Source organism: Acinonyx jubatus, chromosome E2 (genome assembly GCF_027475565.1).
Source record: "Acinonyx jubatus isolate Ajub_Pintada_27869175 chromosome E2, VMU_Ajub_asm_v1.0, whole genome shotgun sequence".
NCBI lineage: Eukaryota > Metazoa > Chordata > Mammalia > Carnivora > Felidae > Acinonyx > Acinonyx jubatus.
Genome location: NC_069396.1, coordinates 18,256,149 through 18,283,760, shown reverse-complemented (window position 1 = coordinate 18,283,760; position 27,612 = coordinate 18,256,149). Strand labels below are relative to the sequence as shown.

The 27,612-nt window shown below is 43.8% G+C and overlaps 1 protein-coding gene across 5 annotated transcripts in view; it reads left to right on the top strand.

Annotated features, from left to right (window-relative positions):
* Positions 1-27,612, top strand: part of DUS2 (dihydrouridine synthase 2) — a 48,843-nt gene that overhangs the window by 12,284 nt on the left and 8,947 nt on the right. For all 5 annotated transcript variants that reach the window (XM_015068794.3, XM_015068778.3, XM_053209966.1 and 2 more), the window contains 8 exons: positions 11,122-11,167; positions 13,958-14,049; positions 14,841-14,884; positions 16,498-16,558; positions 19,846-19,893; positions 24,624-24,689; positions 24,875-24,945; positions 27,169-27,255. In XM_015068794.3, the coding sequence (XP_014924280.1) occupies positions 11,122-11,167; positions 13,958-14,049; positions 14,841-14,884; positions 16,498-16,558; positions 19,846-19,893; positions 24,624-24,689; positions 24,875-24,945; positions 27,169-27,255 (515 nt within the window). The remainder of the gene's footprint in view (positions 1-11,121; positions 11,168-13,957; positions 14,050-14,840; positions 14,885-16,497; positions 16,559-19,845; positions 19,894-24,623; positions 24,690-24,874; positions 24,946-27,168; positions 27,256-27,612) is intronic.

The window sequence follows — 27,612 nt, the reverse complement described above, 5'->3', positions numbered from 1 at the left end:
CCCTGGCCCCTGTAGGAATTAATATACATTCAGTGCATGAATGAATGAACTCAAGGTTAGGAAGAGAAGGAAGCTGTATGGGGTTGGTTTTGGGAGCTGTAGGGTTTTCTGGTGGCAGTAACTGGTAGGTTGTGTATGTCCTGGCTGCTCTGGAGAATAGTATGACTTCAGACCAAGGTTTAAAAAGTATTTTCTAGGGGCGCCTGGGTAGCTCAGTCAGATAAGTGTCTGACTCCTATTTTTGGAGTCAGGTCAAAATCTCCCAGTTTGTGGGTTTGAGCCTCACATCAGGCTCCGTGCTGAGCCTGCTTGGGATTCTCTGTCTCTCCCCCTCTCTCTCTTTCTCTTCCCCTCTCTCTGCCCCTCCCCCACTTATGTGCACTCTCTCTTTCTCTCTCTCTCAAAATACGTACATTTTAAATAAATAAAAAGCATTTTCTAGGAAAAACAGCATTGTAGGAGTAGCTGATATTGGATAGTGTGGAGGTGTGAGCAGTGTTTCTCAGCTGGATATCTAACAGAATTATCTGGAGAGCTTCCCTCCAGGCCCCAGTCCTGATATGTCCCCCTAGTATGTGTGAGAAGTTGAAGAAGAAGCTGCTCAAATGCTTCTGATATTTTTGTCCCCCTGGTGGTGGGATGGCGACTGTGGCTACAAAAGGGCAACATAAGGAATCCTGGTGGGGATGGAGCTGTTCTGTGTCTTAACTGTATCAATGTCAGTATCCTGGTTGTGACATTATACTGTACTTTTATAAGATATTACCATTGGGGAAGTTGGGCAAACAGTACATAGGAGCTCACACTCTTACAACTGCATGTGAGCCTCTAATTATCTCAAAATAAAAAAAATTTTCATTGAAAAGAAAGCCACTGGTATAGAGAGAAGGAAGGGCTTAAGAGGGGATTTGGAAAGAGTACACCCTAATGTATTGGATGTTGTGTGTGGGTGGGATGGGCTAGTAATTTATGATAGAAAAGCAAGAGCGGGGAGCCTGGCTGGCTCAGTCAGTACAGCATATAACTCTTGATCTTAGGGTTGTGAGTTCGAGCCCCATGTTGGGCATGGAACCTACTTAAAATTTAAAAAAAAGAAAAGAAAGTAAAGTAAAAGAGTGAGAGAAATAGGCAAATTAAGAAGAATGTGTGTCAGGGAAGGCAAAAGTCAAGTTTGTCAGGTGTGACAGATGATGCATAGAAGTCCAATTGCAAAAAGACCAAAAATGTGTTTGATTTGAAAATCCAAAGTGCACCGAGATACATCTGACAGGGCAATGGATTGTGGAGTGAGCAGCAGCAAATGGGGAAGTAGAAGCAGAGCTGCTCACTACCCCTTGGGAATTCAGGAGGTGAGGGGAGGAAAAGAGTACATGTAGGTAGTGGAGGCAAAGGAAGCTGGATGAAGGGAATTGGGTATTTTTTGTTTTTTGTTTCTTTTTGAGAGAGCGCGAGCTAGCGTGCAAGTGGGGGAGGGGCAGAGGGAGAGAGAAAAATCTTTTTTTTTTTTTTTAATGTTTATTTTTGAGAGAGAGAGAGAGAGAGAGATTGAGAATGAATGGGGGGAGGGACAGTGAGAGAGGGAGACACAGATTCTGAAGCAGGCTCCAGGCTCTGAGCTGTCAGCACAGAGCCTGACACGGGGCTTGAACTCACAGACCACAAGATCATGACCTGAGCCAAAGTCGGACGCTTAACCAACTGAGCCACCCAGGCGCACCCCCTGCCCTGTTTTTTTTGGGGGGGGGGGGAGAGAGAAAATCTTAAGCCGGCTCCATGCCCAGTGTGGGACCCCACGTCAAGCCCCACATGGGGCTTGATTATGACCTGAGCCCAAATCAAGAATGGGACACTTAACTCCTGATCCACCCAGGCACCCCTGAAGGGAATTGTGTTTAGGTGGCTTGCGTGTTTGCAACATAAGAGGAAGCACTTAGCAGTGAGGAGGGACCTGAAGATTCGGCAGATCAGTGGGGAATAGGTAGGGCCTGGTCTTGGAGGGATAGGTTCTAGATGAGGTGGTGGGGCTTAGCTCCAAGATAGGGCAAGGAGAAGAGTGGTAGGACCGTAGAAGGCAGGAAAGCCAAGGGTTTTTTCCTGAGAGACTTGTTTTACAAGATGTGGGAAGCCAGTCCCACATCTTGGCAGTGAGGGTGGCGGGAGCGGGGTGGGGACTGAGGAAAGAAAGTGAGGGCATTTTGGTCTTGTTCCTGTGGAGAACGGTCTGGGTGTTTGCCTAGCAGCTAGGTGTGTATAGTCATACTGATTTTTAACTTTATGGGAAGGAGATCTGCAAAGCTTGGCAGGGGGATGCCCATGGCTGGGGATTGGCATGCCAGTGTCTATAGCACAGCAGGGGCAGAGCCATCTAGGGTGCTAGCAAGGTGAAATGGGAGGGAGGGAGTATGTGTTGTCCAAATGTGGGAGTCAGAAAAGGAGGTTCCCGTGTTCAGGATCACAGGCTTAGGACCCGACTTCTAAGTAGTTTGTTGAAATAAAGGCAAGGAGGTCCAAGAAATGAGAGCTGGGCATCCATAAGCCTTCCAGGCTGCCAGAATGTGCTGAGGGCAGGCTGCTAGAATGTGCCTAGGGCAGGGAGGAACCTGTGTCCAGGGGCCAGTCCCAGGGAAATGTGGTAGTGCACTGAGCATTATTAATCTTGTCACTCATCCTTTGAGCCCACACTCAGGCCCCCAAGTGGTCAGCCATGGGTTGGGTATAGCCTGTCCTGGCCTGCACCCTCCTGCCCTCCAGAAAAACCTCTTGGATTTAGAAAGGGATTGGGAGGAAGGAAGGACTGTGAGGACTCATGGACTGTGAGGGATTGTGAGGACTCGTGGTCTCAGAGCCTGAGGAACAGGTATCAAAAGACCAAATCCCAGAGAACTTAACTTGTTTTGTTGGTTGTGATGCCCCCTTGGCATGTTTGATAGACGCTTACTCTGGGAGAGTCAATATGGCTTATGAACAAACAGGCCTCTGGAAGAGGACATCTAGGCCTTCCATCCAGGCCTATACCCTATGGAGTGCAGAAGCAAGCTGGCCAGAGACCCTTGCTTGGCATGGGTAGGTGGCTAGGGACTAGGCTGAGTACTGGATGTGGCGTGGTGTGGCGTAGTATGGTGCCTGGTGCCCCCTGGTGGATCTGGCATTTCTCTGCAGGCTGTCTGTGCAGGCTGGCATTTCTCTGCAGGCTGATCTTCCTGGGTTCACATGAGATGGCCCATCTGTGGATTAGTTAAACCACCCCACCCACTTCACAGAACCAGAGTATAGGATCTAGGGCATACCAGGCATGCAGGCACCTCCTTAAAAGCCCTTCAGAGCCTTCAGCAGCTGGAGGTGAAGAAAGGATGAACTAGCTTAGCCAAAGTCAAGGGAGGAGTAGTCTGAATCCCTGCTAAGGTCTGCCACATTAATAGGGGTTTTCTAGGAGTTCCTCAAATGGCCTGTATCTATTCCTTTTTATAAAATCAAGGGGTCTCTAGTTGCCCAGACTGTGAGAGGACACCTACCTGTTAGATTTAAAACTTTTAATAAGCAAGATTAAGGGACAAGGCAGTATTCTTAAGAGGCCCCGATGGCCAGAATGGGTACTTAAAAAAGTTTTTTTATTGTGTTAAAAAAAACATAACATTAAATTTATCATCTTAACCATTTTTTTGAGTGTGCAGTTCAGTAGGGTTAAGTTGTGAAACAGATCTCTAGAACCTTTTCATCTTGCACAACTGAAACTCTATACCCATAAAACGAATCCCCCTTACCTCATCTCTCCAGCTCCTGGTAACCACTATTCTGTTTTCTGTTTCTATGAATTTGACTACTTTAGCTACCTCCTGTAAGTAGAAGCATGCGATTTTTGTCTTTTTGTGACTGGCTTACTTCACTTAGGATAACTTCCTCAAGGTTCATCCATGTTGTAGGATGTGACAGGATTTCCTTCTATTTTTAGGCTGAATAATATCCCATTGTATGTATATGCCACATTTTGTTGATGGGCATTTGGATGCTTCCACCTCTTGGTTATATTGAATAGTGCTGCTGTGAACGTAGGTATGCAAATCTTTGAGATCTTGCTTTCAATTCTGGGATATATATAGCCAGAAGTGGGATTGCTAGATCAGGTGGTAGTTCTATTTTTAATTTTTTGAGGAAACTCTGTACTGTTTTCCCTAGCAGTGGCACCAACTTGCAGTTCCACCAACAGTGCACAATTTCTGCCCATCCTTGCTAACATTTGTTCTTTTCTTTTTTTTAAATTTATTTTCACTTTTATATTTTTATTTTTTAAAGTTTATTTATTATTTTGGGAGAGAAAGAGAGAGAGCACGCACAGGGGAGGGGTGAGAGAGAAGGAGAGAGAGAGGATCCCAAGCAGGCTCCACAATGTCAGCGCAGAGCCTGATGGGGGGCTCGATCTCACAAATGGTGAGATCATGACGTGAGCCAAAATCAAGAGTCAGATACTTAACCAACTGAGCTATCCCTTGGGCCCCTTTGGTCTTGTCTTTTCTTTTCTTTCCTTTTCTTTTCTTTCTTCTTCTTCTTTTTTATTTTTATTTTTATTTTAAATAGTAGCCATCCTAATGGGTGAAAAGTGATAGTTCATTGTGGTGTTAATTTGTATTTCTCTGATGATGAGTGATGTGGAGTATGTTTTCATGTGCTTGTTGGTCATTGGTGTATCACCTTTGGAGAAATTTTTCTTTCTAAGTTTATTTGTTTTGATACAGAATGAGAGAGAGAGAGAGAGAGAGAGAGAGAGAGAGAGAGAGAGAGAATCTTAAGCAGGCTCCAGACCAGTAGTGCAGAGCCTGACGTGGGCTCGAACTCATAAATGGTGAGATCATGACCTGAGCCAAAACCAAGAGTCTGTTGCTTAATTGACTGAGCCACCCAGGAACCCATGGAGAAATTTTCATTCAAGTCCTCTGCCCAGAATAGATACTTTTTTAAAACTTAAAACAGGTGTCAGGAGCCTGCTTGGGATTCTCTCTCTCCCCCTGTCTCTGCCCCTCCCCCACTTGCTTTCTCTCTCTCTTTCTCTCTCTCTCTCTCTCTCTCTCTCTCTCTCTCTCTCTCTCAAAGTAAATAAATAAACTTAAAAAAAAATAAAAAGGATTTAAAAAATAAAAATTTCTAACTGACTGGCTCAGTCAGTTAATCGTCCAACTTCAGCTCAGGTCATGATCTCACAGTTTGTGGGTTTGAGCCCCATGTTGGGCTCTGTGCTGACAGCTCAGAGCCTGGAGCCTGCTTCAGATTCTGTGTCTTCCTCTCTTTCTGCCCCTCCCTGACTTGCGCCTGTCTCTCTCTCTCAAAAATAAATTTAAAAAAATTAAAAAAAAGGGAAAATTATAGGAAAGTTGTAGGAATAGACAGCATCATACACCTTTTGCCCAGATTGACCTATGGTCAACATTTTTGCTTGATTTGTTTTATAAATTGTGCTGTATCTAATGTATATATATTATATATAATGTATATATTTTTTCTAAAAATAAAGTCTTTTTTTCTGTACTGTTATGACATAGGCATCATCTTCAAGTTTAACATTGATACAATACTTTTTTAAAATCTACTTTCCATGTTCTAATTTTGTCAGTTGACCCAACTTTGTTCCTCTAAGCATTTTTTAACTTCTTTATTGAGATATGGTTGTATGCAGATATGTATATGTACAGAATTGTGCATCCATCACTACAATCAATTGTTGAACATTTTCATCACACCAAAAAGAAACCTTAACCAAAAAAAAGAAAGAAATCTCTTATCCGTTAGCAATCCCTCCCCAGTTTCCGTCTCTCCCAATCTCTGGAAACTATTCTACTCTCTGTCTCTATGGATTTGCCTGTTTTAAACATTTCATATAGATGGAATCATACCATATGTGGTCTTTTATGCCTGGTTTCTTTCCTGTAGCATAATGTTCTTAAGGTTCATCCATGTCATCGCATGTATCAGTGCTTCATTCCTTTTAGTGGCTGACTAATGATTGTATGTGTCCACCACAATTCGGTTATCCGTTCATCAATTGATTGACATTTGGATTTTTTTTTAAGTTTATTATTTATTTTGAGAGAGAGATAGAGAGTGAGAGCTCATGTGCATGCATCTGACTAGGGGAGGTGCAGAAAGAGAAGGAGAGAGAGAGTCCCAATCAGTCTCCACACCATCAGCACAGAGCCTGACTTTGGGCATGATCCCAGGAACCATGGGATCACAACCTGAGCCAAGATCAAGATGGACATTCAATTGACTGAGCCACCTAGGTGCCCCAAGAGACACACTGGTGATAAACTTTATGACCAGCTCAGACAGAAAGCAAGCCCAGTAGAATGGAGGAGATGAAGGTGCAGAGCATATTTTAGACACAGGAGCATAACATGTGACAGACAAAGAAGAATAAGCCCATACATGAATGATAGGGCATTTTATTTTATTTTATTTTATTTTATTTTATTTTATTTTATTTTATTTCATTTCATTTATTTTGAGAGAGAGAGTATGTGTGAACAGGGGTGGGGGCAAGAGAGAGAGAGAAAGAGAAATTTTCAAGCAGGTTCCCTGCTGTCAGCATGGAGCCGGACGTGGGGCTCAATCTCACGAACTGTGAGATCATGACCTGAGCCAAAATCAAGAGTCAGGTGCTTAACTGACTGAGCCTCTCAGATGCCCCTGATAAGGCATTTTATTTTATTTTATTTTATTTTTATTTTTTTAGTATTCTAACTTTTTTTAAAATTTAACTTTTTATTTTTTTAAATTTACATCCAAATTAGTTAGCATATAGTGCAACAATGATTTCAGGAGTAGATTCCTTAGTGCCCCTTTCGCATTTAGCCCATCTCCCCTCCCACAACCCCTCCCGTAACCCTCAGTTTGTTCTCCATATTTGAGTCTCTTATGTTTGGCCCCCTCCCTGTTTTTATATTATTTTTGTTTCCCTTCCCTTATGTTCATCTGTTTTGTCTCTTAAAGTCCTCATGTGAGTGAAATCATATGATTTTTGTCTTTCTCTGACTGACTGATTTCACTTAGCATAATACACTCCAGTTCCATCCACGTAGTTGCAAATGGCAAGATTTCATTCTTTTTGATTGTCGAGTAATACTCCATTGTATGTATATACACCACATCTTCTTTATCCATTCATCCATCGATGGACATTTGGGCTCTTTCCATACTTTGGCTATTGTGGATAGTGCTGTTATAAACATTGGGGTGCATGTGTCCCTTCGAAATAGCACTCCTGTATCCCTTGGATAAATGCCTAGTAGTGCAATTGCTGGGTTGTAGGGTAGTTCTATTTTTAGTTTTTTGAGGAACCTCTATACTGTTTTCCATTGTGGCTGCACCAGCTTGCATTCCCACCTGATAAGGCATTTTAAAAATAAATGTTGTGATCAGGTACCTGGGTGGCTCAGTCAGTTAAGTGTCCAACTTCAGCTCAGGTCATGATCTTGCGGTTTGTGAGTTCAAGCCCCATGTTGGACTCTGTGCTAATAGCTCAGAGCCTGGAGCCTGCTTCAGATTCTGTGTCTCCTTCTCTTTCTACCCCTCCCAGGCTCATGCTCTGTCTCTTCTCTGTCTCTCAATAATAAATAAATGTTAAAAAAATTTTTTTTTTAAATTAAGTGTTGTGGGGCTTCTGGCTAGCTCAATTGGAAGAGCACTTGACTCCTGATCTCAGTGTTGTGAGTTCAAGCCCCATGTTGGGTGTGAAGCCTACTTTAAAAAAATTAAAATTGGGGCGCCTGGGTGGCTCGGTCGGTTAAGCGTCCGACTTTGGCTCAGGTCATGATCTCATGGTCCGTGAGTTCGAGCCCTGCGTCGGGCTCTGTGCTGACACCTCAGAGCCTGGAGCCTGTTTCAGATTCTGTGTCTCCCTCTCTCTCTGCCCCTCCCCTGTTCATGCTCTGTCTCAAAAATAAATGTTAAAAAAAAAATTAAAAAAAAAATTAAAATTAAATTAAATGAAATTAAATTAAATCAAATTAAATTAAATGTTCAGAACATTGGATAGCCATGTGAGGAAAAAGTGACTTATAAATGGCCTTAATTTTCAGATAAATTAAAAAGCTAAATTAGTTTTAAAAAGAAAAAACAATTAAAATTATATTCTTAACCATACGATAGAGATATGTTTAGCAATGAGAAGGCACTGTTCATGGCAAAGTTAGGGTGGTCTCTTCTATAAAAATAGAATGTTATGTCTGATAGAAATTGAGGTTTGTGACGACATGGATGGAGCTAGAGAGTATTATACTAAGTGAAATAAGTCAGACAGAGAAAGAAAAATACTGTGTGATCTCACTGCGTGTGGACTCTAAAAAACAAAGCAAATAAACAAAAAGCAACAGAGAAAAGAGAAACAAACTCATAAATACAGAGAACAAACTGGTAGTTGCCAGAGGAGAGGAGGTAGGGGGGATGTGTGAAATAGGTGAAGGGGATTAAGAGGTACAGACTTCTTGTTATAAAGTTACAGGGTTGAAAAGTATAGCATAGTTCCCTAAAAGGAAAAAACAAAAAGAAAAGTACAGCATAGGGAAGAGAGTTAATAATATTGTAATAACTTTGTGTAGTGACACATGCTAACTACACTTCTTGTAGTGAGCATTTCATAACATATAGAATTGTTGAATCACTATGTTATAGACCTGAAAGTAATAGGTGCCTGGCTGGTTGAGCAGGGAGAACATACAACTGGTGATCTCAGGGTTGTGAGTTCAAGCCCCATGTTGGGTGTAGAGATTACTAAAAAATAAAATCTTAAAAAAAAAAATGATGTCAACTATGTCAATTAAAAATAGAAAAAAAATGGGGTGTAGGTAAGAAAAAAATTGAGGAGTGGTAGTGATATAGGAAAAGTATTTGTGATAATAGAGACAGAAAAACTCAATATCCAATTTGACAAAGAATAGACTTTTTCCTGCAACTTGTATAGATGTAAAAGGCAGTTTTCTACAAAGACTCACAGATGATAAACTGTCCCACTTGGAAAAACAATGTTTGTTTTCACTAATTAAGGAAATACAGTGAAAAACAAAACAAAACTATGAGGTTCCATTTTATACCCATAGAACTAACTAAAATGAACAGTGGTGTTGAGGATATGTGAGTAAGCGGACACACTTGTGGTTTTATTGGTGACAATTTAAATGAATTTCTCCACTTAAGCAGTTGAGAAAGGTTTTGTGTAAGATCTTGTGTAAGGTCTGTGTAAGGTCTTGAGGTTTCAGCAGATGTTAAGTGAGAACTTGCAATGTGCTGGATGTTGGTGATTTGAAGATGAATGAGACAGTACCCAGGCCCCAAAAGCTCTTTTGGTATGGTGGGGCGACGGAAAAGAAAATAAGACATCTCAAGGACCATTTTGCCTTAACTCCTCCTCTTGGGGCTCAGGCTACCTGGCCTGGGTCCTCAAAGCCTACTCTTGTGTGGACACAGGATCCTCCTCGGGGGGTTCACAGTCTAATGGTAAAGATATGACAGGTGTTATCTATAACTGGCATATGAAGAAGTAGTAAAGGTGGACTCGGCAGAGGGTGGTTTGGGAATCCTGGGGAGGACAAGTTATTGCTGGCAGGGCTGGGGCCCCAGCACGGGCCACCCTTGCTTTACCCAGCTCCTCTCCAGCCAAAGCCCAGCCTGGCTGCAGAGCTGCTGCTGCTGCTTCTTTTTAATGTTTTATTTATTTTTTGAGAGAGAGACAGAGACAGAGAGAGAATACGAGTGGGGGAGGGGCAGAGAGAGAGAGATGGGCAGAGGATCCAAAATGGGCTCCATGTTGACAGCAGAGAGCCCAATGCGGGGCTCAAACTCACAAACCATGAGGTCATAACATGAGCTAATGTCGGACACTCAACAGACTGAGCCACCCAGGCGCCCTTGCAGAACTTCTTTTTATGAGTACAGGCCACTCAGTGCCGCCCACTTGTCCCCTTGCGTTTTTGCTTGCTCCTGCAACTGAGATCACTGGCTATAGGGGTCTGGTTGGGCTCTGTCCATCCCTTGAGACACCACATTGATTCTTGGGGCTTAAATGGCGTCTGTTTATCCATAACTGTTTGGTAATGGTGATTTGTTTGGCCAGGCCTGGTGGACATTAGATACTTGTTGACCTGACTGCAACATGGAGTGGGGAGCCACAGGAACACCAACAGTGTGTACTAACCTTGATGATGAGTATGCTAGGGGGAGCCCCACGGATGCTGTAGGTGCCCTTTGGCCACTTTAGCCCTACATGCTCCCCTGAGGGAGCAAAGGCTATTGTGCCTACCTGGCTAGAGTTGCTGAGGCTCATGGGTAGTCAGTATGGGGATGAGGACCAGGGGACAGAGTTCCTTCCTGTATTTTTCTGAACCCCCAGAACCCCTGGGCATAAGTTTCTGGGAAGTGTGACAGGTGCCTGGCTCTTGTGATTTATTTTACACATTTGTTGAAATGATCGCTGAACAAAGCAAAACAGTTGTCTCCTACCAAGAGGCAGAGAATCTCAATCCTTCAGGAGACATGAGCTTGTCATTCATTTTCATGATACTGATTTTGAAGAAACCTCTTTGTCCTTTCTTTCCTGAGTCTGTTTGAATATGTCCAGAGCTAAAGAGCTCACCCCTTTTGTTTCCACACAGTATGACCCATGTTGGACAGGAGTTTTAGACTCAAATCTTCTCCCTCTACTTTTATTCACTGGTCCTGCTTCTGTCATTTGGATATTTCCTGGGAGCCCTTCATTGTCTGCTGTTTGTATAAGGATGAGGTGCGAGGTTCTTTGAGGGGATCGACTGGAGCTGAGATTAGTAGGTGAGGAGAGTGTCTAGGTGTCCATAATCTGGGCCGTTGTCTTGTCTTTGGCTCCCTGAGTGGCTCACCCTTTCTAGGCCCCCAGTATCTCCAAGGGCCCTGGGGAGAGCAGCTGATTGAGGGTAGCTTACTCAGGCTCCTCCTTGCCATGTTTAGGTGAGGAGGTCAGCACTACATTTCCCCAAAGCCATAATTTGTTGTTAGTAGTAGGGTGACAGGCCAAGTGACCCCCATTAGGTTTGTGATGAAGGTCCCTCCCCTGTACCCATTACCTACATGACCAGCACTGACAAATGCCCTCTGATTCCTCTGCAGGAGCTGATTGATCTCAAGATGCTTCAGTGCAAGAGAGTTGTTAATGGTGAGTGCAGTTCTGGTCCCAGGATTGTGCATGTGCCTGGTCAGGGCCATGCAGCACTACCACTGCCCTTGCCTGCGGTGACGGTGTCCTTCCAGTGTGCTCCTTGTCTGGCTGTGTAATTTTGTGGATCATGTGCTCCCTTGAAAAGAGTCACTACTCTCCAGAGACTGTGACAAAGAGCCACATGTGGAACAGGCTGAGATAACCTTCCATCACAGGCTTGCTGGCATAGAAATTGACATAGAAAAGCCTTGGGCTTGGGATGGCTTCAGCATTGTTCCTGGCTCTGCCACCCGATAGCTGTGTGACTTTGGGCAAGTCATATGACCTCTCTGCCTCCATTTCTTCAGCTGTAAAATTGAAATCAAAATCCCTGCTTTACTTAAATCATAGGGTTGGAGTGAGAATCAAATAAGATAAGGTACATGTAAGTACTTTGCAGATAGAAGTGGTTGTGCTAAATTGTGGTTTTGCTGGTGCTTTATTGATGAGGCTGATTCTGTTTTGATTAGAACTGTGGTATTGTTGGAGGTTTTCGAAATGTACGCACGTTTGTGAAACCTTAATATCAGTTTGCCAGAAGTTATGACTCAATTTTGTCTTTAATTGTTTTAGATTTATAGTTTTTTTGTTATGAAAAATTTATTACTATAGACCTGTATAACATAGAAAATGAAAATCCCCCATAATCTCCTATTTGAAGAAGTAATCACAGAGAGGAATAATGTATATTTTTTGTACATTTAGTAAAGCGTGTATATAAAAATAGAACATGTTGGGGCGCCTGGGTGGCGGAGTCGGTTAAGCGTCCGACTTCAGCCAGGTCACGATCTCATGGTCCGTGAGTTCGAGCCCCGCGTCAGGCTCTGGGCTGATGGCTCGGAGCCTGGAGCCTGTTTCCGATTCTGTGTCTCCCTCTCTCTTTGCCCCTCCCCCGTTCATGCTCTGTCTCTCTCTGTCCCAAAAATAAATAAAAAACGTTGAAAAAAAAATTAAAAAAAAAATAGAACATGTTTATATCTACACCCTTTCTTAGGATCAGGCTGTGCATATTTTGCCTCTTACTTTTTTGCTAGGACATTTTCCCATGTTAGTACCTACAGATAACTATATCAGAATTGATTTCATCCATGCTTTAACAGGGGTTTCCAGTATTTTGCTGTTATAATAAAGCTATAGTATAAACACACTGAGTTTTTGTGGTTCTTCTCCCAGTCTTCCTACTGCCAGTCATGAGCCTGTACTGTGGGAATTCTTTTCAATTACCGCTCCCAACGTGTCACCACCTGTATCCTACATTTTTAACCTTCTAATCTGTTTAGTGCTGGGGTGATAATAACTGGTTCCATTTGTGGAAGTGCTTGACGTGTATTAAAGATCTAATTTATTTCTTAAAATAAATGCACAAGGTAGGCGTATTCTCTCATCTGCTACGTTGGATCTCTTTCATGTGGCAGTCATCTTTGAAAGCTAATAATGGTAGTACCTACCGTAGAGCTCTATTTTGAAGGAGCATATGAAATTCTTGTTATTTGCAATAGTTATGTTCTATAAAGTTGCTTTGAAACCCAAACTAGCAAATACTGAACCATTGTTCTTAAGGGAAATACAGGATTAGATTCCTGGGAGCCTCTGGTCACAACATTTTCACCAACAGATCGATACATAACCTTGTTTTACGTGTGTTTCTACTCCAGCATTGAACTCACAGCCAGCAGCACTACAACTTCATGTTAGAACAAATGTTGTTTGATATACATTTTCTCCAGAAGGCACTTCACATCCTTCTTGTGCTTAGGAACACTAGATAGCACTTCAGCACTGTGCTTGGGACCATTTTAAATGGTGGGAGCAACAAAAGGCACAGAAATGTGGCATTAAATATACCACCATAAGGACATTTATTTACAGAATGACAGCTGAAACAAGAAGGTAGAGTATTGCCTTGTTTGATCTCAGCTGGGAAGACATGCATCAGGTGACCGAATATTTTTTCGTAGTTCTATATATTGATTTTGGGGTTATAGATACATTTTAGCAAGCCAGCAAATCTGCAAGTACATAAGTCCACATAATGAGAGTTGACTGTAGTTGAATAAATCTCCACTCATAGTACTTAGCACATGATAAATAATTAAGTAAGAACAACTAAGGGGCGCCTAGGTGGCTCAGTCGGTTAAGTGTCTGACTTTGGCTCAGGTCATGATCTCACGGTTTGTGGAGTTCGAGCCCTGCATTGGGCTCTTAACTGACAGCTTAGAGCCTGGAGCCTGCTTCGGATTCTGTGCAACCCCCCTTTTCTCTCTGCCCCTCCTCTACTTGCACTCTGTCTCTCTCTCCCTTTCTCTAAAAAGTAAACATTAAAAACAAACAAACAAACAAAAAGCAAGGGCAACTTTATTGAACTTCAGAGTGACAGCTGGGAAAATATGGGCCAAATCTGAAACATAGACAAGGTTTCTTGTATGTACATTTTTTTCCAGTGTTTTAAAAATTGTGAAATGTAAACACTATACCAAGATAGTGCATAAAACACAAGCATGCAGTATAACAAATAGCTGTAAAGCAATCAACCATGTAACTAACCATCACCTAAGTCAGGGAAGGGACCATCATCAGCACCTCAGAAGCCTCCATGTGTACACTGATTTCTTTTAAGAATTGTGTGTACTTCCAGTATCCCTTTTTCCCCTTCAAAGTGATACTTCTGCTGTGTTTTCTTCCAGGGAATAGGCTAGGTTGAACTTGCTTCCTCATTGGGTGGCCCCATGTGTTTGTGTTTTCTTGCAGAGGTGCTGAGCACAGTGGACTTTGTTGCTCCTGATGACCGAGTAGTCTTCCGCACCTGCAAAAGAGAACAGAGCAGGGTTGTCTTCCAGATGGTATGAGATCCCAGGGCTGAGCGCCCTCCCAAGGCTCACCCATCTTTAAACGCCTGGGCTTTGTTGCATAGTTGTGGTTTCCTAAGACTCTGCTTTAATGTTTTTCAAAGATTTGTTCATGAGCAATTACACTGGTAGAGACAATTTAAGGAAATCAGGCCATAGTTCTCTGTTACATGCCTCCAGTGTCAATTTTAATTTCCTTAGTTGTAGGAATTATTTGTTTGGCATGACTTAAATATTTTTACCCCCTACAATTGGTTATTTAGTTCATGTTCTTTGTTTTTGTATAGTCTGTATATATTTCCCATAGAAAAAAAATTAGGTTTCCTCAAGAGTAGTTTGTTTATGTTAGGGTTATAATGACTCCTAGTGCTCTTCTCTCACTTTGGGCATTTTTGGTGACTTTTCAGAAATAGGTTTTGAATGATGTTTAAATTTTTTAAAAAATGCTAAGAATAATGGGTAGACATGATAAAGCAAATATAGCAAAATGTTAATTGTAGAATGTAAGTAGTGAGTATATGAATGTTCACTATAAAATTTTGTTAACTTTTTTATATGTTTGAAAGTAATCACAGCTTTGAGGACATTTTTTAGCCCTTTTAAGTCCAATTTTTACCTCCGACAGTGACCCAGTCCAGTGGGCTGGCTGGCTGTTTAAGAGAATGCCAGCAGATTCTATTTGTGGCTGCGTGTGCACGCATGCGCACGTATGGCATGCACAGATGTGTTTGTGCATGTGTTTCTGTGTCAGGGATGGTGGTTGATGCAGCCTCTTGTGTTCCCAGGGGACTTCAGATGCAGAGCGAGCCCTTGCTGTGGCCAGACTTGTGTAAGTTCTCCGTTTGGGATTGTCTTGCCTCTCCTGTGAAGCTTTACTATTTCTGGTGATTTTGGAGGTGACCACCTTCCTGACTCTTAACTTACTACCTTCTCTTTCCAGGTGAAGAATGTCTGTTTTCTTTTTCTTTGTTTGTGGCATTCAAGGGCGGACCTGGGACTCACATGTACCCACTGTGCCCAGATCTCAGATAACCTCTGCTTGGGTGACTATTTTTTAGGGGTTATTCATGGATTTCCAGGGATTCTTACGACTATGAGCCCTAAGGTTTTAAGTCTCATGTAATGTAGGTAAGGCTCATTGCTGCCTAAATTAATGAAGGCGGGAGTGTACTGTGGTTAAGGAGATAGGCTTTGGAGTCAGACAGACCTGGGTTGGAATTCTGGGTTGCTGCTTGCTGAGTGACCGTAGGTAAGTTACTTAACCATACTGAGAACTTAGTTTCCTTATCTTTGAAATGAGACCTATAGGGACGCCTGGGTGGTTCAGTTGGTTAAGTGTCCGACTTCGGCTCAGTTCACGATCTCGCAGTTCATGGGTTTGAGCCCTGCATCAGGCTCTGTGCTGATAGCTCAGAGCCTGAAGCCTGCTTCGGATTCTGTCTCCCTCTCTCTCTCTCTGCCTCTCCCCCACTCTCTCTCTCTGTCTCTCTCTCAAAAACATTAAATAAATAAAGAAATAAATAAAATGTAAAATCTTAGAAAAAAAAAAAGAGACCTGTTGTACTACCTACCTCTAACATTATAGGGGAGGGTAAATTAAATAATGCATATAGATGTCTTTGCAGTAAGTGGCACATAGCATTTAGTATTAGCTATTATTATTTTTAAAAATTTTTTCATGTTTATTTATTTATTTTGAGAGAGAGAGAGAGTGAACTGGGGAGAGGTAGAGAGAGAGAGAGAGAGAGAGAGAGAATATCTCAAGCAGGCTCTGCATTGTCAGCACAGAGCCTGACGCAGGGGTCGATCTCATGAACTGTGAAATCATGACCTGAGCCAAGATCAACAAGAGTCAGACACTTAACCAACTGAGCCACCCAGGCACCCTGTTAGCTGTTGTTATTAATTACAATAATGGTGAGAAGGAATACAGGCAGTAGCTACAGACTGTTAACTGTATACATAATGGAAGATGAGCTAAGGGTCCTTCCACATCGGAAAATTGTTTGGAGTAAGCCATCTGTGCAGCCCAGCAAACAAAAGACAGTCCTGTAACTTCTACTAGAACCAGTGCTCTGGGAAGGGGCTCTTATACTCATGTCACTTCTTTGCATTGACAAATAGCTTTCACTACCCGAGTCAGAAGTGGAACTCTTGGGACTGGGTTCAGTGTGGCTGTCACTCAGTATTTGGATTATCTGGTAAAATTCCCAAGTAGCAAAGTCCTCTACAACTAGCCCTTTGTAGATGTTTGAGCACAAAATGCTCTTCCTCTTGAGCTCTGCTCAGGGAAGGCAGTTGTACATTTCAGAGACCAGTTTTTTCACCTTCTGTTACTGAGGCACACAGCAAGAGGTTCATGAACACAGACCTGTGCCTTTGACTCTAACTTCTCTCCTTAAGTTGAATATTTATTACCTTTACTATTTCATGTTTTTCCAGGGAAAATGATGTGGCTGGGATTGATGTCAACATGGGCTGCCCAAAAGAGTATTCCACCAAGGTAAACTGATTTGTTTATATGCCTTACAAGTACAAGGTACAGGGTAAAGGCAACTAATAAGACATTACAGCTAAGTATGGTACCTGACTCTGGACTAGATCCTGTAGTAGATGGGAAAAATGCTCAAAAGGATATTATTAGATCAACTGGCAAAATTGGAATATGGGCCATACTAGATTAGCTAGAAATACTGTATCAGTGTAAATTTATCAAATTGATAACTCTTCTATGGTTTTGTAAGAATATCTCTATTCTTTTTTTTTTTTAAGATTTTATTTTTAAGTAATCTTTATACCCAATGTGGGGCTCAAACTCATAACCCTTAGATCAAGAGTTGCATGCTCCACTGACTGAGCCAATGAGGCATCCCAAGAATATCTCTATTCTTAGAAAATACACATTGAAATATTTCAATGTGAAGGGCTATCATGTAATGTAACTTACCTGGAAATAGTTCAGGAAAAATTTTATATATATACACACACATATACATACACACATAGATAAACACACAGCACTTATGCGTGAGTAATTAATGATGTGAATGTTAAAAGAAAAAATGTGAACAGGACTTTGTTGTTTCATGAATAAAACTGAGACATATATTTAAAAAAATAGAGCATGCAATACATGTGTCCCCATTGTCATATCAGAAGGTCAGAACAGTGCTAGGGTAGCTCACAGAAAGGAGTGGAAAGGCAGCCCTTAAACTCAGTATCATATAGGGAAATGTGGTCCTTGATGAGGAGATTTGGGACCCTGCAGGCAGAGGGAGTGGCAAAGGCAGGGGCCTGGAGGCCAACATGAGGTAGAGGCAGAGAACCTTGATTTGACTTGAGAGTTGGGTAGCGGAAGACAAAGAGAAAGCAGAGGAGCACAAGATTGTAAATTTTGGTTAGGACCAGATTAGCTGAACTTGGACTTTTGATATTTCTCACCTTTTTGAACAGAGAAGGCATGTGATCAGAAACTTAGTTTCCTTCCCTAGGGGAAACCAGTGTTACTATTTTCTTATCTCTTTCCAAATATATTCTGTGTAGAAATACTTAGAAACACAGATTTAGGAGATGAACGTCCTGGGTTCATAGGGGAGACCAGGGATGGGGAGAGGAGAAGTGAAACTGGAGTAGAATTTGATAGGAGTTGGGTGGCAAATGATCAGACCGGGTGTGGGGAGGTGGGGTGAGTGGTTGCGGGAGAGGGAGGAAAGACGTAGCCAGGAGGACAGTTGGTCTTCAGTGTGATTGGGACTGCTGGAAGAAAAGCATGTGTGGGGCAGAAAACAAGAACAGCTTGGGACTGACTGCAGGGCTGCCGCTGGGAATCTTATCACAGGGTTCATGGTCAGGATCTGCAGTGTAGACATAGCAGATGTCCCCCTGGATCCACTGCCCAGAGTCAGCCACTCTGCTCCCAGGAGTTATGTGGCTTGGGGCTTTGGCTTTAGGCCAGGAGGCAGAAGGCTACTTGAGGGAAGGGATCTTTGGTTGCTTGAAAACCACAGGACTTGTCGACAGCTATTTCAAGGGATTGTGGAGGTTTGAAATTGTCTATGAGGAGTTGAAAACTTGGGACCATATTTTGCTGTCTTCTAATTACTCCTTTGTGCTTCTGAGTTATGTAAGGAGCAGAGTTTAAATTAGTGGCATAATCTCCTTGACACATTGTGGAATGAAAAAGCAAGGAGCCAAATTAGATATGGTATACCACCATTTATATATGAGGAATGGGGAATGAATATTTATGTATATATTTACATTTCTCTTCATAGAATGTATTTGGAAAGACACACAGGAAACTAGTAACACTGCCTTTCCCTGGGGAAGGAAACCAAGTTTTTCTTTGGTTTGGCATAGGGAATAAATTCCCATTATAGGGGTGCTTCCCAAAATAACTAACAACTGGTACAGCACTGGCCCTGACCGGTCAGAACAGATGTCTACCAGTGTGCTATACCAGTACATGCCACCTGAATAGCCACTCTCTTCTCGTGGTTCAAAAATTGAAGCCTTATAGAAACATAATATGAAAAGTTTTCTATTCCTCAGGGAAGGAGAGTTCTTACTTTTTCCCTTTTGAACCTTGAAAATTTTTAATGTGTCACCTATTCAAAAAAGCAAATAAGTTAAAAAGAAAGGAAGGAAGGAAGGAAATACTAATTGAGAAAACCAATGTTGTGGAAGGGCCAGTAAGACTGGATTTTAGATTCTGTGATTACCCAAGGAAGGGCCGGATCATGCGTGAGGACACACGGAGTTGGGGTGAGTGGCCAGGGCTTTCCTTAAGGCCTCTAAGGTTGTATCTGTAACAAGGTAGGCCAGGGCTGGTAGCTCCTCTGCCTTTCCCATTTTCCTCTGAAATGCAAGCTCAGGCTGGCTGAGTCTGTGGTGGTTCAGAGTTCTCTGATTCTAATCTGTCATCCTTAAATAGGAAATTACACTGTAATAACTGAACTTAAAACTTCTGAGCCCATCCTTTGAGCATTCATTGGCATGCAGTCTATATACTGACAAGCGATTTATTTATTGGGTTTGTTTTTTTCCCTTTACCATTGTAGAGATCCTCCCGTTTCCTGATTATTAAAGTAATTCATACCATTGTCCAGAACTTGTGTGATATAGAAAAGTACAAAAAAACCCCCCAAAAACAAAAAACACCAATCACTAATAATCTCACCATCAAAACTCAACTGGTGTTGTTAATGTCAGGATTTAAATAGCTCCTCAGGTTGTTGGTTTCCATTAGCTGGGGCTTTTGCTAGAGTTTGATGCTGGGCTGGAGCATTGTTGCTGCCAGGGAAGAAGAGCCTGGACAAGATTTGCAGGTTATATTCCTCTAAGTGGCTTTGCTGGTGGTGGTAGTACCAAAGCAAGTGTTGGTAGGATAGGAGGAAGGTACATTGGATCTCATTTCGAAGGGAGAATGCTTCATTGCTTTTTAAAGGGCTTGGCAGATTGTGGGGTTTAGCTTATTGAGACACTGAGATCCTGAGTAGGGAATGGGCACTCCTGAAAAACAATTTTTGTAGAACCCACTTCTGGATAGATCTGTGGATTTTGCTAAGAGGATCAGAGTGATGACTTTTAGAATTCATCAAACTCTGATCCCTGGCATTGTGAGCCTAGTTGCTGCTGCTTTCCTTCTTGCTGAGGGGAAGTGCTAATTGCCAGTGAACCTTGCTTGGTCTCTTAGCTGTAAGTGCCAGGTTGCCACACCACGTTGCCATACCATGGGGAGGGACTACCCTTCTCCAAGTGTAAGAAGACCCTCTGTGTGCTTCTTCTTAGGGGGGAATGGGAGCTGCTCTGCTGTCAGACCCTGACAAGATTGAGAAGGTAAGTCCTGCAGGAGTGAAAATAGAGGTCCTTAAACTTGCTTGTGAACTAGAGTTGTCTGAACATGCACCCACCCTCATCTCCCCCAACAAGATTTTTTTTAATGTTAGTTTATTTTTGAGACGGAGAGAGAGAGTATGTGCACGTGAGCAGGGGAGGGGCAGAGAGAGAGGAGGACAGAGGATCCAAAGTGTACTCTGCACTGCCAGCAGAGAGCCCGATGTGGGACTCGAACTCATGAACCATGAGATCATGGCCTGAGCCGAAATCAAAGTCGGACGCTTAGCCAACTGAGCCACCCAGGCACCCCTCCTCCCCCAAGATTTAATGACTCAGTTTATCAGTTACTCCACCTGGAGTCTGAAAAATTTTTTCTTTAAGTAAGCTCTGTGCCCAGTGTGGAGCTTAAACTTACGACCCTAAGATCAAGAGTCCTATGCTCTAGTGACTGAGCCAGGTAGGCACCCCTGGAGTCCGGAAAATTTTTGAAAGGCTTCCCAGTGATTGTGACATACAGTCAGGTTTGGGAACCCCTGAACGAACCAATAGCAGCCTTGGAGTTCCTCCAAAGTCCGGGGCTTGGAGACATGTCAACTGAGAGCCGAGGGGCTTAAGGAGTCATTTAGAGGCTCTTCTGTATTGCCTATCTACCTTCTGAGAAGATCATGTGAGCATAGGCCAGGCTATCTGTAGATTATGGACAAACTCTGTGCCAGTGGTGGTGGGGGTTGGCCTCTCCCAGCGGGCTTGCTGAGAGCAACAGTGGGTCCCCTCCACACTGGCAGAGTCCACCACCAGCCTTTGAGAGCAGCCTGGCCAGTGTCATGTGAGGCAAGTTGAGCTTGGTCGCCTCTGCTCCCCTTCCCTTGGTGATTCCAAAAGTCAGGTTTATGAGGCCCTGCAGCCAGGTTGGCGTTTGTCACCGTGTTGTGAGCTGCCAGGGCCTGTAGGGTTGACATTTGCTACCAAGCCATATGCACCTTTTACTTCTTTGTCAGTCTACCAGTTCTCTCCTTGTTGCTCCTCTTAGTTCCTTTGTTTTCATCCTCCATTCCGGCTTCCCTGTCTGCGCTTTAAACCTTCTAGTGCCTCTCATAGGCTAGAGTAACTTGGGATAGGGTACCACCAATAAAAGCTGCCATTATTTGTGCTAGCTGCTGTGTCAGCAGCTCAACCATATATATTCCTCCAGCCCCACTGTCTTTGGGATATTGGAAGACCAGTGTGTTGAGGGGCTTGGTGCCTTTTCATTTTCTCCACGTGAAGATAGGTACACACACACACACACACACACACACATATATATGCACACTGTATGTATAATAATAATATATAATACTTATATATAAATAACATAACATGTAATATATATATTATGTACTGTAGTAATATATATAACGTGCCTATATATGTATATAGTACCTATAGTATATCCCTGCGGTTTGTAGGGTAATTTCCTTTTCAAAATATATTCTAGCATTTATTCCATTTGTTCTTCAAACCCCTTGAAGTAAATAGGGCAGGCATTTGTCATCTCTATTTGATCAACAATAATAAAACTAAAGCACAGAGAGATAAAAGTAGTTTGCCCAAGATTATATAGCAAGTAAGTAGCAGGCAGAGCAGTGTCTAGAGCCATGGTCTTGTGACCCCTATGCCAATATCAGTGCTCCCTCTTGATGGCATCTCAGTTTAGAGGTGCCTGGGTGTAGTTTAGAAGTGTCTAGCTATGGATCAGTTGACATCTGTACTTAGGAACCTCTAGTCAGACCCCTCTGTGTAGGATGGAGTGGATGTGGACAACTGTGGATGTCAAATTCATCACCCCGCCTTGGGGAAGAGGGCCCGGTATGGGGTGGTGTTGCTTCACAACACATGCACTCAGACATCTTTATTATTCTCCAGTTTTCTGGCTTCTCCTACCTAGGCTGTTGGCTCTGTCTTCTCCACTGCCCCTCTTTGGATAAGACATGTCTCACACATGAGGCAGAAGAGTTAAACTGCTCAGTTCATTCTGCTTCTTCTCTTTTTGGTGTTCTATCTGTTGAGAATTCTGTATAGGCGTGGGGTAGATAGGGGCAGGGAGGAAGTATTAATTAGTCTTTTGAAAAATCTTTCTTGGTAACACTGATACATCTTTCCTAGGTTAAGACCCTTAGTTTAATAAAAAAAGTTTTTAAACATTTATTTATTATCAAGAGACAGAGAGAGACAGAGCATGAGCATGGGAGAAGCAGAGAGAAGGGGAGACACAGAATCCAAAGCAGGCTCCAGGCTCTGAGCCGTCAGCACAGAGCCCGATGCGGGGCTCTAACTCACAAACCACGAGATCATGTCCTGAGCTGAAGTCGGACAATAAACTGACTGAGCCACCCAGGTGCCCCAAGGACACCTCAGTTTTAGACTCATAGTTAGTAATATCCTTTCTCTAACCCCTGGACTCCAAGATCTGACCCCCGTGGCTGCCCAGGGCATCCCCCTGTGCATGTTGCACTTGGGCCAAGGCTAACAACTGGCAGGGCCAGAACTTGAACTCAGTTCTCAGTGATACCTAAGCCTATGCTCTCCATCCTCCTTTCCACTCATTCCCCAACAACCAGGGGAGCTAAGAGTCTGCTTTTCTTGAGTCAGCTGGTGGATCTGATGAGTTGAGCCTGCCTGTGGGTAGATGTGTTGTGTTATCTGTGTTATCTGTTATGAGCCTATCTCAGGTCCTTCTCCCTCACTGATTTTCATAGTACAAAGACAGGTGGTGTGACTTGGATCTGGGAGAGTTGAGTCTAGGGGGGGTTTCATGCTAGGGCCTAGCCAGAAGACAGATTCTCATCACCCGTTCCCCTTAATGTGACCTTTGCAGGTGGCTGGGCATTTTGATTACTAATTTCCTTCCTGATTCTGAACAAGCACATGAAATGAACAGAAGTACCAAAGAAAGTGCTTAGAGCTACTTGGATGAAATACAGCAAAGGAAGTTCTGCAAAACAGAGAACTGGATCAAACCAGCTCATGTTGCTTCAGTCACCAAATATCAGGGGGTTCTTGTATTTTAAAAAAAAAAAATTTCATTGTATTTATTTTAGAGAGAGAGAAAGCACACACACACATGGGTAGGGGAGGGGCAGAGGGAGAGGGAGAGAGAATTCCAAGCAGGTTCCACACTCAGCGCAGAGCCTGAAGCCGGGCTCAGTCCCACAACCATGGGATCATGGCCTGAGCCGAAATCAATAGTCACACACTCAACTGACTGAGCCACCCAGGCACCCCAAACATTATGGGATTCTAAGTCCACGATAGCAAAGGAACCTTCCAGATGTGCTATGGTTAGCGTGAGGGATAGGACTCAAGGGAGAATTTTTTTATTGTGTATCTCAGTGGATCTGGCAGTTCCCCACCCCCACTGCCTTAAAGGGTAGCTGCCCCCTTAAGGCCTGCCAGAGTGACCCTAGGACCACAGGTCCAGTATGCCTCCTGGGGCAGCATCTGGGGACTGTTCCTTCCTGCCAGTCTTTGGCATTGGCCCTTGGGCCAACAGGCCCTGTCTTGCCTGTGATCTGTTAACGTGCCTTGTCAGCCCAGCCTCTTCGTCTCATGTCTTCTGGAGCGGTTTGCCAGAGAATGTCCCTGAAAGGCCTCCTTGACTGGTTCTTTCAGTCTCGCTCTCTGCTGCCCCCACTTGTCTAGAACCAAGACTGGCACCAGCTGCGTGGGTGTCCTCTCTGCTCTTCTGGCAGTCAGTTCTTAGAAGAGAGCTCTTGGGATCACCTTCCCTCCAGCTTGTCTAGACTGAAATTAAAAAAAAAAAAGTTTTTAAAAAATTATTATTTTGAAGTAATCTCTACATCCAACGTGGGGCTCAAACTCATGACCCCGAGATCAAGAGTTGGATGCTGTATGACTGAGACAGCCTGGCACCCCTGGCCTGAAATTTTCGATAAGGGAAGAAGATAGCAATGCCACAGACATTCACTGTCATCTGCATGTCTCTTGATCTCTGATTCATACATGACCTGGCCTTGACACTTCTCTGACACTTTCCTGTATAACTTCTTGATCTTTCTTTGAAGTCCTTTGCAATTACTGTGCAAATTAACACTTTATAATGTGTTGAATATGTTGTTTTTTCCTTTGCCATTTCACTTCTGTATATCTGACTCACCTAAAGAGAGGCATATGAGGACAGGGCCCAGGACCTGTAAAACCTTCCTTGCTCTCTCACTCAGTAGATCCTGGAACAGCACTCAGGGAACATTGCTTTCACGCAGGAATGAAGCTGTCAGCCATGTGTTCTCAACCAGGACTAGGCCTCAGAATCCTTTGGAGGAGGGAGTATGTTAAGCTGAGACTTTTTTATTTTTATTTAAAAAAATGTTTTTTTATAACGTTTATTTATTTTTGAGACAGAGAGAGACAGAGCATGAATGGGGGAGGGTCAGAGAGAGGGAGACACAGAATCCGAAACAGGCTCCGAGCTGTCAGCACAGAGCCCGACGCGGGGCTCGAACTCATGGACTGTGAGATCATGACCTGAGCCGAAGTCGGCCGCCTAACCGACTGAGCCACCCAGGCACCCCAAGCTGAAACTTTTTTAAAAATTGAAAAGATTTTCTAGTTTTACCAAGAAATTGACATACATCACTGTATGCACCTAATGCACAGGTCTGTAACAGAGTTAATTAGTATGAGCGGTTGTGGTGGTTTTTCCAGAAGTGTTTGTGTTTTCCTCTCTGCAGATCCTCAGCACTCTTGTTAAAGGGACTCGCAGACCTGTGACCTGCAAGATTCGCATCCTGCCCTCGGTAAGGATGATGTGTTACATTTCAAGGTCCATTTTTTCAAAGGATGTTGTTTTGGGAGGAGGTGAATGGTTCTCGAGGACAGTTGACTTAGGTTGGAGGAGGGAGTGGGGCTGAGCTCGCTTTTGGAGCTGGCAGCTATTCGCTGGGTAGCTTCTCTAACCACCCTGGACTGTCCTCTTCCCCAGCTGGAAGATACCCTGAGCCTTGTGAAGCGGATAGAAAGGACTGGCATTGCTGCCGTTGCAGTTCATGGGAGGTGAGTAGTTCCCTATCTAGTGACTGACTTGCAGTCCTCAACCATCGTAACAATCCTTTGTCAGACCCTAGGTGACAGCCAACTTTTCTTCTACATATGCAGCCTGCCTCTGCCTAGCTCTTTGACATCCTTGGAGTCCTGAGGGCAGCTAAACCCTTCATGGGTGGGCATTTTTCTTTGTTTCATTCACTGAACACCTACTGGTGGTAGACGCTGCACTGAGTTTAGAGACAGAAGGAGAGGAAGATTGAGTTTAAAGACACAAGAGGAAGGGGAAACGCCCCTACCCTCGGGATGTGTAAATGGTAGAGATTGAGTGATAGGTTCACAGTTGTACTGTGCAGCCAGGAAGTGGTGGAATTAGAACTCTGAATCTCATTTGCTTTCCAATACATTGAGCAATAGCTTCTCCCCCAGATGACCCCATGCAGATGGCTCTGCTTTTAATGGCATTGTCTCTTTTGTCTGCCCTTCTTGGACTGCCAGCTGTCACAGTGACTACTTTAAACAGCTCTTGTATCTGTAGCTAATATGCTGTCTTCTGGGAGCTGAGGTGTTGCTGAAGGCTACTTTTGGTTTCCCAGTTAGACTTGTTCCATGTGTCCATGATGTATATTTTTTTGGGGGGTAAAATTTACTTATTTTGAGTCAGGGAGAGCACACAAAAGAATGCGAGTGAGAGAGGGGCAGAGAGAGGGAGAGAAAGAATCCCAAGCAGGCTCTGTGCCGTCAATGCAGAGCCTGATGAACCGTGAGATCATGACCTGAGGTGAGATCAAGAGTTGGACACTTAACCGGCTGAGCCACCCAGGCACCCCTATGATGTAGTTTTGTACAGAATCCCAGGTCAACAGACTTTGGCCAGAGTGACCTCTCTTCTCTGAGTGATGTTCCTTTTGGGTTCAGGGTTCTTATAGGAACAGCCCACTTTTTGCTGGATGTGTCTATGACAGCATTTTCAGAGAAAATGTTAACTCCCAACATGTGTAACAGAAAAGGAGAGCTGTGTGGGCTGAAGCCAGTAGGGGGCGGGGAAAGGCTACACATGTGTACATGCAAGCTCCTCCCTGTGGCAGCAGGCTCTAGGCTCAGACTGCCTGGTTTGGGCTCCCATTTCTGCTGCTTGTTGGCTGTATATCCTTGGATAAATCACTTAACCTCTCTGAGTACCACATTTTTCATTTGGAAATTAAGATAATTTCTGCTTTATAAGGTTGTCTTGAGGCTTTTATGAGGTTGTGAATATATAGCCTTGGCACAGTGCCTGGCATATGGTGTTCTCTGAATAAATACAGCTATTCCTTTTTACCAGTAGTTGGAAACACCAGGAAGACAGATTCGTGAGTTTAAAGAGGGGCTTTCTGGCCATCAAAGCTGTTGAGGATGGGTTCTGGGCTGAAATGGGCTGCTGGGGTGTGGGGAGGTAGAGGTGAGGATGGGTTGACAGGGCCTTCTGAGGCTTTTGTTGAGCCTCCTGACCCTTTTGTTGAGGAGCATACCAGAGGAGATGCACGCAGACAAGACCTGAGCAAGGGCTGTCTGGTTGACCATCTCTCTTGCTTGTTCCTGAGCATAGCTTAGATCAGGCTTCACTTCAGCATCTCTAAGACTCATTCACTCATACACAAGAACCTCTTGCAGTTGACCTTGGAAGTAGAGGGCTTAGGTTGTGGTCCTACCTCTCCGGGGCTTGTTGTGACAGCCATGATCTGTGGCCTGTCCTGCCTGCTGGGTCTGCCCTGTGCCAGGTGCCTCTCCCCAGGATCAGCTGCCTAACTCAGCCTCAGCATAGGCAGCTGTGTGGGAGTGGCCAGTCTGAGGGCAGCAGCTGTTCCCAGTCTCGTGGGGAGGGCAGCACCGGGACAGTAGGGGCAGCATTCTTATAGCACTGTGCCTCATCTCTGGCACAGGTGAAGGGAAGCCAAGGAAAGGCAGTGTGACCTTGGGAGCCAGGCCACCCACACCAGCCCTGTGCAGCCACACCTCACCTGCAGGCCTGCAAGGGCTGGACTTGCCTTCTCAGCAGGGACTTCTGCTGCTCCTGCCCCTTACAACAGAGGTCATGGAGAGCCATCCTCTGCAGCCCAGAACCCTGTCCTTCATGGCCACATGGCCTTCTTGAGGTTCAGTAGGGAGGATGGTAGGGTTTGGCTAAGGTAAACCTTAGTTTGAACTGTGATATGGCCTCAGCCCTCAGCCCATCCTTTTTTCTTTATCTCCAAGAAAGCGGGAAGAAAGACCTCAGCACCCTGTAAGCTGTGAAGCCATCAGAGCCATTGCTGAAACCCTCTCCATTCCTGTCATAGCCAAGTAAGCCTCTCTTCCTCATCGTTTACTTTTTTGTGCTCCACCTCACTCAGAGAAGTTTGAGCTGGCATACAAAAAATGGAATGAGCTAGCATTAAAAAATGACCTAAGGGAAAAAGAAAAAAGGGTAGTACAAAAAAATGAGGTTGGACATGAAGCTGAAAAGTACCTATTGTGTCCACTAGCCTCTGGTGAGTGGCCGATGTAGGTGTGCAGTAGGCAGGGTCCCAGGGCATTTTGATAGATGGGTTGAGGGTAGGAGTGTTCAGGAGACAGGGAGAGCAAGAAAGCGGCCACTGAAGCAGACCCAAGGCAAAAGTGATGTCACACCCAGAGTTAGGTGTGCAGGGTGTAGGGTGA